Raw genomic sequence first — 15,504 nt, forward strand, 5'->3', positions numbered from 1 at the left:
CTGTTTCTATCTATGTATCGTCTGTAAAATTGCCTGCATACAATGTACGATTTGATATGGTAAGAGAGAGAGGTGTGATTTTCTGAAAGGAAAGACGGATGAGCCATATATTATGCTGTAAGGGCCGGAGAAAAGATAGCCTCCTGAACGATGGGCTGCCGCTCTGATTGATTTCCTTTTCAAAAAGTAAAATGTCTCGTTGTATCTTGAAAATTCTTTGCAAATAAACTAGATAATACATGTTTATTTAAGTAAAGGGGTGTAAGATTTATAAGTGTGTAACGAAACCGTTTATTATATAATGATATTTTTATTTTGTACCACTAACAGACTGAATTAGGAACTATAACAACCACCAAGTTGACAACGTGGTGTGTGCTGTTATGTGTTATTTTTTTGTATTAATTGCACCAACTAATATTTAGTCCAATATGTTACTTGCTTTATTAGGGAAGAATATAGAAAGTTTATACTATGAAAAATAAATGAAAGATATTTTATTATAAAAGTTAATGAAATTACACATTTTAAACTAGGTGATTGTTTATTACTGATCCGTTCCAATACAATTAAAAATTTACTGGAAGGTTCTAAAGTTCAAATATTCCTCTGAGAACTTGAAAGCTTTAATTTATGATTTTCAATTCAGTCCCGATTTTAAACTTTTACATTAATAATGTGCTTTGTAATTATTTATATTGTTTTTGTTTGTTGTTTAAAATTTTTGTTTAACATAATTCAGTGAAGTTTTTTTTGCATTTATTTTAGTAGGTAATATTTTTCACAAAATTTTTTATATTTTGATTTTTAACTTGCAGCTGGAGTACTTGAAAAGATACGGATATCTGAACAAAGACGGGCCAAGCGGAGAAGTAGCGGCTGCTTCTTTGTACAGCATGAAATCGGTGGAAAGCGCACTTAAACAAGCGCAGAAGTTCGGAGGACTGCCACAAACCGGAATACTCGACGAGGCGACAAAGAAGGTAAGCTGTGTATGTGTGTATATATATATATATATATATATATGCAAGCGTCTTTTCCAAAAACAAACGTGTCAAAAAATAGCTGTAAAAGTCTGCATAATTGCTGTAGAGATAGAGGATCATCTACACTTTATGGTACCTACGTGGATCTCCTCAGAAAATAAAGGTTTAAACAAGAAAAAGAAAAAACAAAATTTCAAATAAAGTTAGTCCTTCTAATTAAAAAAAATAATAGAAAACAAATATACATTAATTTACAAACAATAAAAAATTATGATAAAGACTTTACTCACAAATCACACTCACCTGAGATACAAAACATTAATTTTTTAATTTAGGAGAGATCAGAAATCTAAAGCACATATTCACGTGGTCGACCCAAGAAGAGAAAAGAGAGAAAAAATCTTTTTTTATCCGGGAGGTTTTTTCCCCGCGAAAACTCTCTATCTTTTTGTGGCGCTCTCTTTTAGAATGGCGCGCTTTTTCAAAATTCTCCAATATATATATATATATACTATATGTTATAAATACTCTCCCCGCTACAAACAAAAAAAAGAAGAAAAAAAAATCAATCACTATCTACTGAGTATTGCTATATACATTGATTTCCCCCCTCCCTCTGAGTTATTTTAAACTCTGCTACCTGTATTTAAGGTAACTATGTGGATCTCCTCAGAAAATAAAGGTTTAAACAAGAAAAAGAAAAAACAAAATTTCAAATAAAGTTAGTCCTTCTAATGAAAAAAAAAAATAATAGAAAACATATATTCATTAATTTACAAACAATAAAAATTTATGATAAAGACTTGACTCACAAATCACACTTAGCTGAGATATAAAACAATTAATTTTTTAATTTAGGACAGATCAGAAATCTAAATCACGTATTCACGTGGTCGACCCAAGAAGAGAAGAGAGAGAAAAAATCCTTTTTTTATCCGAGAGGTTTTTTCCCCGCGAAAACTCTCTATCTTTTTGTGGCGCCCTCTTTCAGGCTGACGCTCTTCTTCCCAAAATTCTCCAATATATATACTATAACTTTTTTGTTATTTTTAGGGCCGGCAAACTACATTGGTCATTTCTTCTTAGGTTTGCATTTCTTTTCTTATCTTTCTCGCTTTTTAAGCCTTCTTATTTCTTTTACTGATTCTCCTCGTAACTCATGATGTATCATGATGTTTTTACTACGGTAAACAACTTACTGTATTCTTTATCCTACTGCTAGCCTCCTTATGTACCTCAGGGCCTCGAGAATTGTGGATAAAATAACGCAAATAACAAACATAATTACACAGTAACAAAAAAAACCACCTAAAAATGCTAGTCTGGTCAGCATTCACCCTACCCCAGAGTACACGATATTCCTCGGGGTATTAAGGGACATCTACAGCTAAATCTACTTTTTATACAATAGACAAGAACTATTATTTGAAGACTACAAAAAAATATTTCGAATCTTTTTATACATTCAATGAAGTAACACCAAGCTTCAATTACTTTAAAATATTATTTAGTAATATATGTTTTTTTAATTAATTAAAAATCTTTGAAAAAATAGTTAATACTAACCATTTGCTGTTTTGTACAATCCGGATTTCAACTATTAAACGCTCATCATCAGGTTGAAAGAGATACTAGAATATCTATCGACGTGAATTGTAAAAGTGAACCCGTCTATTAAAATTAAATAATATTTGACAAACAAATTATTCATTACATTTATTTTTATCTAAAACATGTATTATATACAACCAGCACTTGAAAATCTCTATGAAGTGTGTTATTTTTACGTAAAAAGTGGCAGAAACATTTTTTTTTGTACGACGGTTCGCAACAGCAGAGGTCATATCAACCCTAGGGTGCCCGTGTTTAAAAAAAAAAGCCCATTTGTCAGTATTTTGGGTTCGAATGCAGGGGCGCTGGATTCGAACCCGGGACCTTTACCTTTTAGTGATGAGCGCCGTGTCAACGCCTAACTGGTCTCCCTTCATAACAAATTAATCTTTCGCCGTTTACAATTACGATACATATACAATACAATACAATTAAAATTTTGGGTTGACAACATTGTAATCTTTGATTATTGAAGTACTTGGCCTATCCATAACCCGTCCTTCCAAATACAAATCCAAATTTATGATGGTATGTGTATGACAAGTTGATTTGTATGGTAATTTTGATTGTCGGTTGAGTACGTAATAAAGCATTTTAAATCGCTAATTTAAATTCTCCGTTTAGGAGGAGATGATAACAGGCCACAATACATAGACTTTCAATGTCCAATTGACTTTCATACCAACCGGTTTCAACCCACTGGATCATTCTCAAGGTCCTACAATCAACATTTCTGTCAGTGTGTTGTGATTTGTGACCGTTAGTCGTTGATTATTCAGAAATCGTGAGTGCACTCTGATATGATGTAGGCATCTCAACACGACACGCAAAAATGGCACACTTACGCAGAAAACAAACACTTTGAGCCCTGAAGATGACCTCAATAAAGATCGAAACGTTGGCACAATAAAGAAAATGTTTTTTTTTGAAACCTACATCCTACCAGACCACATCTCACGATTTCTGAATAATCATTTCAGTCAGATTTAAACAAATTTACACAAAAACAGTAAATCTGTACTCACAAATACACTTGTATATATATAATATCTTTAAGCTACAGGTATCACAGCACTTATTATAGAAGTGGGTAGGTGTTCCTTTATCCTACGATAATTATGAGTCGGTTACCCCACAGGTGACGTCTCTAACGTACAGAGACAACACATCGCAGATATGTCAGTCTGTTATTTAGAGATAAGTGCTGTGATGCCTCTAGCTTAAAGATTATATGTACACAAGTGTATTTGTACGGATTTACTGTTTTTGTAAAAAATTGTTCAAAACTGACAGAAATGTAGGACCTTGCGAATGACCCAATGGGTTGAAACCGGTCGGTAATAATGTGAATTGGACAGAGAAAGTCTATTTATTGTGATCTGACGTGAACCTTCTAGATAGAGAATTAAATCTGAGGTCAGGGGCCTTCGGGGACCGCAACGGTTTATTCGTTGTCACTATACTTACAAATGGGCTTTTTTTCCAAAACACCGACACCCTGAAGGTTAATATTGATGATGAGCGATCGGCGGGTTCATTATTCTAACAATTCATGTCGGGCGACGTGCCTGTAACTACTTCCAGCTGATGATGAGAGTTTAATGCCTGCAATCCGGATCGTTAAAAGCAGCAAATTGTTAGTAAGAAATATCTTTTAAAGATATTAAACAACATACTCACCCCACCTTTATCAAAGTGTGAAGTAGGATCTGTATAGATGGCGCATTCCTCCCGCAATACCTTGCAGTCATGCAGGTTTAGTATTCAACGCCCTAAAAGATTCTCATTTTTCTCTCATTGAAGAGATTCTGCACCCTCGTAGGACGGCTATTTTACCGAGTGTTTGATCTTTATTTATTCTGCAGTATTTATTGTAGTTAGTTGATAGTTAATTACTGCTTCTGTTACATGTTCTTTATTTATTGGTTTGTGTCTTCAAATTGTTAGTTTTGTCAAAATGTAATTTGTTATTTGGTAGGTTTGCATTTTTAATTGTTTCATTGTTGTTTGTCTTTATTTATCCTTTGTTGTTGTTTTCGTACCGAATTTTTGATTTTTAGTACTTATTGTGGTTGATCAATATTTATTGCTCTCGTTACTTGTTATTTATTGCTTTATGATTCTGAATTTCTAGTCATGTTAAAAATTGGAATTTGAATGTTACTCTTGTTGAATGTTCAATTAAAAAAAAAAATAAAATAAAAAAAATTCAAGATCACTATTGAACGACTTTCAAATAACATTGACGCTATTTAAAGACGGATTTTTCCGCTAACGCCTAGTTTCCTGGGGATTTTGTCGCAGTTCAGGTTATAGTCGTATGATACAAGCTTGTAAACAAAGGCACCGTTCACGGATGTTATGGATTTTATCTTGATTGCTGACGATGGCTTGGCAAATGCTGAGGACCTGATAGTATAATAAGCTCTAACAAAGTAAACATTAATTACCTGGCGATTCGGGGCAAGTTCAGTATAAATGAAATTGAGGACGAAAAGCGTCAAAAATCCTTACCAAAAGCAAAGATTTTAGCTTAGCTTAGCAAAATAAAATATTACAGTGCAATTCGTTAACAATATACATTCACATTATAACCTGTCTCTTAGAATTTTAGCTTTTAATTTATATTTAGGCGGTTCAGTTAATGGGTCTGTTTTACACAATTTCTGACTTTATTGAAAGGAAGATGTATAAGTTGCAGCATTCCTAGATAACTGTCAATGTGTGGTGAATAGTGACCGTTAGGCGATGATTATTCAGAAATCGTGAGATGCGGTCTGGTGAGATGTAGGTACACTGAACATTATTAAAGATAAATGGACCAACATAACACCACACCCAAGTTTATTAAATAACACGTTCATAACACTGTTGTATCAACGGATATTTTACATACAACAATCAATTTTACAAACAACTATATGGCACAGCCATGGGTAGCAACCTAGGCCCGATACTTGCAGACATAATTTTGACACATTTATTAAACACAGTCATACCACAACTTCCTTTCACATTATTCTTCCTCACTAAGCACGTAGATGATCTATTGATAGCAATACCCACAGATCAAATTCAAACTACATTAGATACATTTAATAGCTTTCACCCATGCCTACAATTTCCACATGAAATCGAAAACAACAAGACAATAGCATTTTTAGATAAACACGTAATAAAACAACCAGATGGCACATTAATCACTGATTGGTATCAAAAACCAAGAAACTCAGATCGCTATCTCAACTTTACATCTCACCATCCTATTCATACAATAATAAACACGGCCAAAGGGTTACATCACAGAATTATTACCCTAAGCCATTAATCATTTCACCAAAAGAACATAAAGATATACAAACAGATCCTCCATAACAATCACTACCCTAAACACATAATCAACAGAATAATCAATAAATACAACTCAACACTAAAATCATCCACTAGTACTAATAATATTACATCAAATCTATCAAATACAAACAAGCCAACATACATTTTCATGCCATTCATTCACGGCCTATCACATTTCTCTCATCCGATAATTTTAAAAGAGCTTTCAAAAATTATACAACAATTCAAACACTTTTTTCTAAAATTAAAGATCCCACACCAGTAACAAATAAAATAATCGGAAATCATGAGATGCACTCTGGGGTGTTGTAGGTTTCAGAAAAACATTTTCTATATTGTGCCAACGTTTCGATCTTTATTGAGATCATCTTCAGGGCCTGGGATTTACAAACATATAAACATTTCAATCACCACACAGTAACAAATACATTTGACGTAATTTACAAAATCAATTGTTTAAACTGTCCGGCAACTTACATCGATTTTACATCCCAATATCTGGATAAGTAAAGCAACATATATATGATTGCAAAAAACCCAAACAAAATCCTACAGCACTGGCTACCCACCACTTTGAACACCAACACAATTTCGACTTCAACAATCCAAAAATATTACACACAGAACAAAACAAACATAAACGTAACTTTTTTAGACATGGTTTACATCAACCGAGATAAACACAGCATCAACTACAGAACAGACACATGTAAACTCAGTCGCAGCTACGCCGATATCATTAATCAAATTCATTATCAATAACACACATATATCATCACATCACACAAAACATAATATAACATATAAAACATTCATCACATTCCACACATCAAACATTTTTACATAGGTCTAATTTTTGAACAATTTAGCTTTCCTTTTCCTATTTATCCCCGTCTATATAATCTTGAAAGAATAATCTGGTCGAACTATTATCAACTTTTTTTCCCATCGTCGGCTCTTTTCACCTCAAAGACACCGACTCCTTATACAAAAATGTCTTTCTATACTGACTTCCTTCCCCACTCCTTCAAAGTCCAACATATATAAACATAAAACAGCAATATCTCACTGACATTCTCAACACGACACACAAGATTGGCACACTTACGCTGAAAACCAACACTTTGTTTGAGTACAAATATTTTGATTGAATATAAATATATATTTTGCATTGTATAATTTCACTTTTTCCACATCCTACATATTTTTGTTAAATTTAAACAATGTTTGGAAATCCCAGGCCCTGAAGATGATCTCAATAAAGATCGAAACGTTGGCACGATAAAGAAAATGTTTTTCTGAAACCTACATCACAACAGACCGCATCTCACGATTTCTGATTAATCAATAACTGTCAACCCTGCTTGTATGCAAATAAAACAGCTAAATTTACCCAATATACATATTCTCAGAAGTTGGAATTTATGAAAACTTCAAATCGTAAAATGTAAACTATGAAATATACAATTTTATTCAATTTCTACATATATAATTTTTTTTTAAATTGGACAATATCTCCACCAAAAAACAACTTTGTTGACTTTACCATCACCCGGTAATAAGCTCTCTTTGTTTGTTTCTTTGTCTTAGAATATCGTAGGACACTATTTCAAATAGCGTTCAGTTAAATCTGGGCAAGAGTACTTCATCAATGTAGCGTTATTGTTCACGCTTACTTTATGCAGAATCTCCCTGTTCTTTCAAATATTACTCTCTCTCTCTCTCTCTCTCTCTGTCTGTCTGTCTGTCTGTCTGTCTGTCTCTCTCTGTCTCTCTCTCTCTCTCTCTCTCTCTCTCTCTCTCTCTCTCACTCTCTCTCTTTTACTATTACTCTCTTGCACGCTCACTGACTTAAATTGCATAGTTATTTAGCCATCCCCACGTGGAAATTTATCTGTAAGATGTTATTGATATCTGACTAACTCCACCAAAAATTGTCCCTATTAAACATCCATAAATCGATTTGTCACGGGCCTGAATAATATCCCGTCGACTATAATTCCACAACAGACTGAAGATAATCTGTTTGAAGAAGGCGGCATTGTTGTTAAGTCTTTCGGGTAATAATAAAAATAATAATGAAAACAAGAAGGAATTTGGGTTCCAGTTCCTTGTGCTCCGCATTGGGGTTTATTACCCTCCGCTTATTTTTACAGCTCGACAGGGTTGTCACCGACAAATAACGGAGTCGGATTTGGAACAAAAAGCAAGTAATTTCTAGAGTTCCTTACAGGTTATATATTTCCTTATTATCAAATTTTATTTGTAATACAGTTTTTCATTTTGGCCTCACTCCTACGCTCTATCATCTCACTCTATCTATGCGATTAAACAACGCGTTAACATAGAAAATTCTCGATGACAGAAGGAGGCTAAATTGCTCACATAAATTTTGGAAGGGGTCCACGACCCTTAAACCCTAGATAAGACCCGAGTTGGTCCTTCCTCCAGGTCATTCTAGCACAACAATAATCTTGCTTCGGGTCATTTACTCCACTTATCTTTCATCCGTGCAGCATTGCCTGGGCAAATACAAATTATGTAAAGGTACTGTTTGTAACGAATTACAATAAAATAAAGTTTGATATACTTTGAATTGATTATATGTGTTTATGTACGTACTAAGTGTACATACTAAATACAACACATATCACTTTCTACATATTTTCTTGTTCTCTTTTTTTACTTATTAATTAATTTTTCTTTATTTCTAATTCTCAATTTCAATTAAGACGTAATGCTATCTCATAAGTAGGATTTGACCTGTAGAAAAGATGAGGATGGTTTTGACAAGTTGAAAAATACAGGGTGATGCATTGGTTTCTTTATATTAATTCTTTTTCTTTTGGTAAAAAGACTACTATGTTTCTTCTAATGTATACACTTAAGGTTACCGTTCTTTTAAAAGCATTTCTTAAAAAATAATAATATAATTTTAATCAAGACAAGTGTTATTAAACAAATTAAAATAAATGTCAAAGATGTAATTTACTTTTAAATTTTATATTATTTGTTTTCTGATGAATTTTAAAATAAATTAACTTCATCAAATTCAATATTGCATGTAAAAATGACTTCTATTTTAAACAAGAAGAAATGATTTAATGCCTGATTTTTTTTAAATTTCCCATAACTTTAAAATGTCTTATTTCTATGTATCGATATTTTAAAAGTTTAATTTAGGACGTTGTAAAAGCTTGATTTTATTCGAGTTGGATTAATCAAGAGATTTTTCTCACTCTCTCTGCTCTATTTTTGTTTCAATTTTTGAAATATTTATTCAGAAATCGTGAGATGCGGTCAGGTGTGATGTAGGTTTCAGAAAAACATTTTCTTTATCGTGCCAACGTTTCGATCTTTATTGAGATCATCTTCAGGGCCTGGGATTTACAAACATTGTTTACATATAACAATTACATTTTGGATGTGGAAAAGTGAATTTATACAATGCAAAATATATTTTTTTTTAAATTTTTTTATTAAAGTATTTTAGAAATACTTTAATTGAATATATAAAAAAAATATATTTTGCATTGTATATATTCACTTTTCCACATCCAAAATGTAGTAATTGTTATATGTAAACAATGTTTGTAAATCCCAGGCCCTGAAGATGATCTCAATAATGATCGAAACGTTGGCGGGACAAAGAAAAAGTTCTGAAACCTACATCACACCAGACCGCATCTCACGATTTCTAAATAAATAAAAAATTTCAAAATCTTTGCAGGATACCCAAAACAAGTTTTAGAACCATGCATTATGGTTTAAATTTTTATTAATTGTTATTGGGAAAAACATAGAAATTCTGCAAACAGTTAAGGCATAATTTTCAATACTATATTACAGGGCTCAATGAATTTCAATGGTTACTTCTTCAACGATCTCCTTTTTTAATGAGTTTTGACGTTTTTAACTGAATTCAGATTTGTGCGAACCTTGGTCAACATTTGTCGACTGTTTTGGGTTTTTTAAATTATCAAAAAATAGTTTAATTATTCATCATTCATTTTGACGGTAGAAATAAACTAAAAGAATTGATTTAATATTCCAGAACGCTTGGAACTACAGCTACAAATTAAATTCAAGTTTAAATTCGTATATAATTCTCTATTTTTTTAGTCTACAACTCCAAATTAGTATTTTGTTACTATTTTTTCTTCTGATTTTTATTGGTATTACGATAATATTTTTTGGCTTGTTTTAAAATTCAATGTCATTTTATGGTGTTATATTTTTTTATAAAAGTAAATTTAGAAAAGATAACAAAATATTACATTTTTTTTACAAAATACCAAAATAATACTTGTAATGGCATGAACTAGTCGCGTGCCAGTTGACCCTTACATATTTACACTTAAATAAAACTTAAATTAACGTACAAATTATAAACTTAACATAAAATTATCTCTGCAATTCAGTTCATCTATAATAAAAAAATCTTAATAAAAAAACAAAGAAGTTTTTCTCCAACTTCCTACTGATGGTAGCCCCATACTTGTGTCGCATAACACATCCCAGCCTAGAGGCGGAATTAGAACCTTCAAATTTACTTTTTAGAGGATCTTATCCTATATCAAGAATACTGTTTCAGGTTATATTCAATCCTTGTTTAATAACCCTATGTTTATTGGCCAAATGCATTTTGAAGGGATGGTTAGGGATGGGTAGGGAAAGTAGAGGAGTCAACGTTATACCTAAATATTTGTACTCTTTTACTACCTCTATTCTTTCATTTTCTAAAAGCCATCGTTCATTCGTTGATGGCCATTTCTAAACACCATAATTTTAGTTTTATTTAAATTTACTGACAAATTCCACATTCGGCAGTATTCTCTCAACCTGTTTAACATCTTTTGAAGTTGAACCGTTTCAATACTCATCAAAATTACATCATCTGCACAGTTTACATATGATACTCCGACAAACAGACCTCCACCCAAAAACTCGGTTCAATCGTTAATAAACAGCGGGAACAGAAGAGGGAAAAGCAGACAGCCCTGCCCTACACCCACTCTAGTTTCAAATGTACTTGTGAACTCTCCCCTACACCACACAGCACTCTCTGCCCCGCTATACAACGACTTTAATACCTCAAGAAAATTACTGGAGATCCCATAATTATACAGTTTATAGAAAATGGCCATTCTCTTTGGCGAATCGAACGCCGACTTAAAATCAACAAAGTAAACTTTTATACGTTTTATATATAATTTCAATTTTATAGTGTTAGTTAAACTAAAAATATTGTCCACTGCGGAATATTTTTTCCGAAATCGTGCCTGGCTCTCTACCAAGATGTTATTTAATTACACCATTCTTCTAATCTATTTAGTAGTATCCCCATAAATATCTTAGAAACAATGTCAGTAACGGTGTTATGGTGTTATATTAAGATATATGAAATAATTTCAACGCCCTTCGGTAGATGGATTTTATCCCAGTCTGTTTATTCCATTCAATCGTTTTGTTTTGATTGGCCATTATTGTACTAAAAGTATCTAATTGCTTAATAGCACAACATTTCACCCAAAGCTTCAACAGCCTCTGGCCAACCTAAGAAACAAATTAGCAATACTCAGGTTTCAACTGAAATATGTATAAAGTGTATCAACTCTTAATTGTTAGTTATTAGTTTTTTTTTTTCAAAAAAGGGTGTTTTTGTAATAAACTGACAGGAAAACATATTTCAGATGAAGAGTACACTCAAGCAAAACAAATATATAGTCGTTGAATTGCCGAACTATTGAGATTGTTGATTGAACTTAAAAAAAAAATATTTTGCATTGTATAAATTCAGTTATTGCCACGTCCTACATGTATTTGTTAAATGAAAACAATTTTTAATGTTCTCAATAAAGATCGAAACGTTGGCACGATAAAGAAAATGTTTTTCTGAAAACTACATCACACCAGACCGCATCTCACGATTTCTGATTAATTATTGATTAACGGTCACTAATCACCACACATTTTGAAATACTTTTTATTTTTATAAATGCATTTAAAAGAAAGATCAATGAATTTATACAAATAATAGAAATTACAAGCAAAAAATTCATAATGGACTTTAAAAAAAAATCAAAATAAAAGAAAGGAATAAAAGAAATTACAAAAAAAAATGCATTTTCGAAAATGCAACAAAACATTTGAACGCAACTAACGGGTTTCTAAAACTGATAGAAAAAAACAGATGAGAGAGAGTGTGAAAATAAAAATTGAGAGAGAGAGGGAGAGAGAGAGAGAGAGAAAGAGAGAGATAAAACAGTGGACAGATTGGTACTTAAACAATAGATATTGAAAGGTAATGTAAAAAAAAATAATTAAAATATGGGTAAAAAGAAGGTACGATCATTGAGATAGGGAAAATTAAAGTTTAAGAGATTGAAGAGAATTGGGAAGTGTTTGCATAATCAATAATCTACTAAAAATGCTTTGTTCTTGAATAATTCGTCTTTTTAAATTGGAATTAATACAGCCTGTTAATGAGAATTTCTATTAAAATTTTAATGTGTTCTTCTTTATAGTTCTATCTGTTAATTTTTTACGGATTAATAATATTAACCGAGACTGTTGTTTCTTATTAAATTAGTGTTAAACAAAAAAAGGTACAGTTGAGCTTTTTCTCCATTTTCATTCTTGTCAGATAAGGTCTGTTTAAAAATGGTTACAAAAAACGTAATTTGACCGTTTTAACAAATCCCGGCAGGATTGTAACTTCTCATTAGAATTGTACGGAAAAAATCCAGACGCTTTCAAATTAACGATTAAAATCCTTTAAGGATTTCCGAGTAACTAGAAGAAAGAAAGACATTACAACTAATACTCTCTTATCCTCTTACTCTCCACAATGAGCGGTTTGCCTCGGTTGAATTTTTTTTAACTCTTTTAATCTTCCTTCTCTAATGCTTCAATCAGACACAAACAATAATTGAAATTGCATTCTTTTGTTTTTTAGTTATTCGAGACTCGTCGGTGCGGCTTACCTGACGTCGAGCGGAACGCGACGCACCAAGGGAGAAGGAGGAAAAGGTTCATCCTGACATCGCAATCTTGGAAAAAAAGACGTCTTACTTATTTGTAATTATTTCTTTTTATATTACACAATTTATATTATACACTTAATTGTATATAGCTAATAAATTGAAAAACTAGGATACTCCGAACATGATTTTCAAGTAGTCCTTTTGGGGGAAAATTAATGTTCACATGATCATATCAAAGGGGTTTTCAAACCACCATGGAATTGGTAAAGGCTTATAATGCCTACCGAATTGCGGCACTACCAGCAGCGTGTTTTTAGCTTCAAACAGTAGAAACTTCATGGCAGTTGAAAATTGAATGGCATTTCTTTAAATGTAATTTGACCTTGCGTTAAACTGCAGATCTAACCAGTTTATAATTAATTAAAAACCTGTTTGTTAGAATTTACCTTGTTAACTTTAAATAACTCTTGAAAACACTTATCTTGATATTTGTATTATTAGTTGTCAAATGAAAAGGAACAGTCGCTATATTCATGTATTCTTCTCGAACTTTGGTTCTAAAAACTAAAATGCTAAAACAACAAATAAATAAACACAAATTATAATTTTTTTATCTCGTAAAAATTACATCATTATTGTTATGTTATAATTATGTTATTATAATTGATTTTCTATCTTGATCCACTATACTCCATAGATGTAGACGACCAAAAAAACACTTTAATAAAAAGTAGTCTTTATTTTTTTAAAAAACAAGTATGGATTTCGGGTGATGCCCCCTTTAACATCTTCAGCTCTTTAGTCTTTAAATTTAAGAAAACGTTCAATATTAAAAAAAACATGTTTACTAATTAATTGTCAAATGAAAAGTAACAGTCGTTCTTTTCGTGTATTCTTCTCGATCTTTGGTTCTAAAAATTAAAATACTAAAACAACAAATAAATAAACACAAAATTATAATTTTTTTATCTTGTAAAACTTATATTATTATATACTGATAATATTGTTGTTATTTTATTATAGTGTTATTACAATTGATTTTTTATCTTGATTCACTCTAGTCTATAGAAGTAGACAACCAAAAAAACACTTTCATAAAAAGTAGTCTTTATTTTTTTTTAACCAGTATGGATTTCGCGTGGTGCCTGCTCCACCCTCTTCAGCTCATTTGACTTTAAATTAAAAAAAAAATCAATATTAAAAAAAAAACATGTTTACAACTAATCGACACTGTTAAATAAATAAAGACTACTTTTTAAGAAAGTGTGTTTTTGGTCGTCTACATCTATGGAGTACAGTGCATCAAGATAAAAAATCAATTGTAATAACAATAGAATAAAATAACAACAATATTATCAGTATATAATAACATAATTTCTTAAAAAAAATTATAATTTGTGTTTATTTATTTATTGTTTTAGTATTTTAGTTTTGAGAGCCAAAGTTCGAGAAGAATACACGAAGAGAACGACTGTTCGTTTTCGTTTGACAGTTAATTAGTAATTATTCGGAAATCGTGAGATGTGGTCTGACAGCATCTCACGATATCTGAATAATTATCGATTAACGGTCACTAATCACCACACGGTAATTAGTAAACATGTTTTTTTAAATATTGAACTTTTTTTAAAATTTAAAGTCAAAACAGCTGAAGAGGGTGGAGCTGGGGTGTGAGCATCACCCGAAATCCATACTGGTTAAAAAAAAATAAAGACTACTTTTTATGAAAGTGTTTTTTTGGTCGTCTACTTCTATAGACTAGAGTGGATCAAGATAAAAATCAATTTTAATAACAATAGAATAATATAACAACAATATTATCCATGTATAATAATATAATTTTTTACAAATTATAAAGATATCTATTTAACATATACTGCTACTTCCAGTTGAAATGTGACAATTCTGTCTTACTTTCGAATTAAAAGATTTGCATGATGTTTGTTTCAAACCTTTCTAGATTTCAAATCTCATGGTATTTGTTATGTGATGATAGTTTTTTTAAATTTTCAAAAATGCAACCCTTTGTTGTTTTGTTTAAGTTTGACCAATTGGTCGCCCAAACTCACCAGAAGCGGTGTGATGACCGAGTTGAGGAAAGCATTCGACGCCTGGTCAAAATATTCCAGGCTTGTTTTCACCGAAAGCAGGACTCCAAGCGAGGCTGACATAAACATCGGTTTCTATCGTGGCCATCACGGAGATAAGTATGTCAAAACTACTAAAGTATCAAAATACTTAACTTTCATTAATATTATTTGTACAATTATTGTATAATTCTGCTACTTTTGGTCACAGATAATTGTTATTATTTAGCGAGTTTTACTACGTTTTTAAGTTAATCACAATATTTGTTAAATTGATGACGCGTTTCATAGAAAGCGTTGGGTATAATGTTTGTCTTGTATCAACTTTATCACACCATTAGCAAGATATTTCTCGTTTTGTGTTTGTGCAATCGTTTGGCACCGCATTGTTCTCTTATTTTGTTAGCTTACCAGTAACCACCACCACATAACGATTTAGTAGACAAAAATATATTTTTACAGGACACATAAACAAAAGAT

At 31.6% G+C, this 15,504-nt stretch overlaps 1 protein-coding gene across 2 annotated transcripts in view; it reads left to right on the forward strand.

Moving 5' to 3' along the window:
- The window catches only part of LOC106664925 (matrix metalloproteinase-2-like), a 58,452-nt gene that overhangs the window by 20,853 nt on the left and 22,095 nt on the right, over window positions 1-15,504 (forward strand). For both annotated transcript variants that reach the window (XR_002910889.1, XM_024229991.1), the window contains exons 2-4: window positions 819-983; window positions 12,910-13,031; window positions 14,980-15,144. Coding sequence is in view for 1 of the 2 variants with exons in the window: in XM_024229991.1 (XP_024085759.1) it covers window positions 819-983; window positions 12,910-13,031; window positions 14,980-15,144 (452 nt within the window). In the remaining variant the exon portion in view is untranslated. The remainder of the gene's footprint in view (window positions 1-818; window positions 984-12,909; window positions 13,032-14,979; window positions 15,145-15,504) is intronic.

The sequence above is a fragment of the Cimex lectularius genome, unplaced genomic scaffold, assembly GCF_000648675.2.
Source record: "Cimex lectularius strain Harlan isolate CLEC.00 unplaced genomic scaffold, Clec_2.1 scaffold105, whole genome shotgun sequence".
Taxonomy (NCBI): domain Eukaryota; kingdom Metazoa; phylum Arthropoda; class Insecta; order Hemiptera; family Cimicidae; genus Cimex; species Cimex lectularius.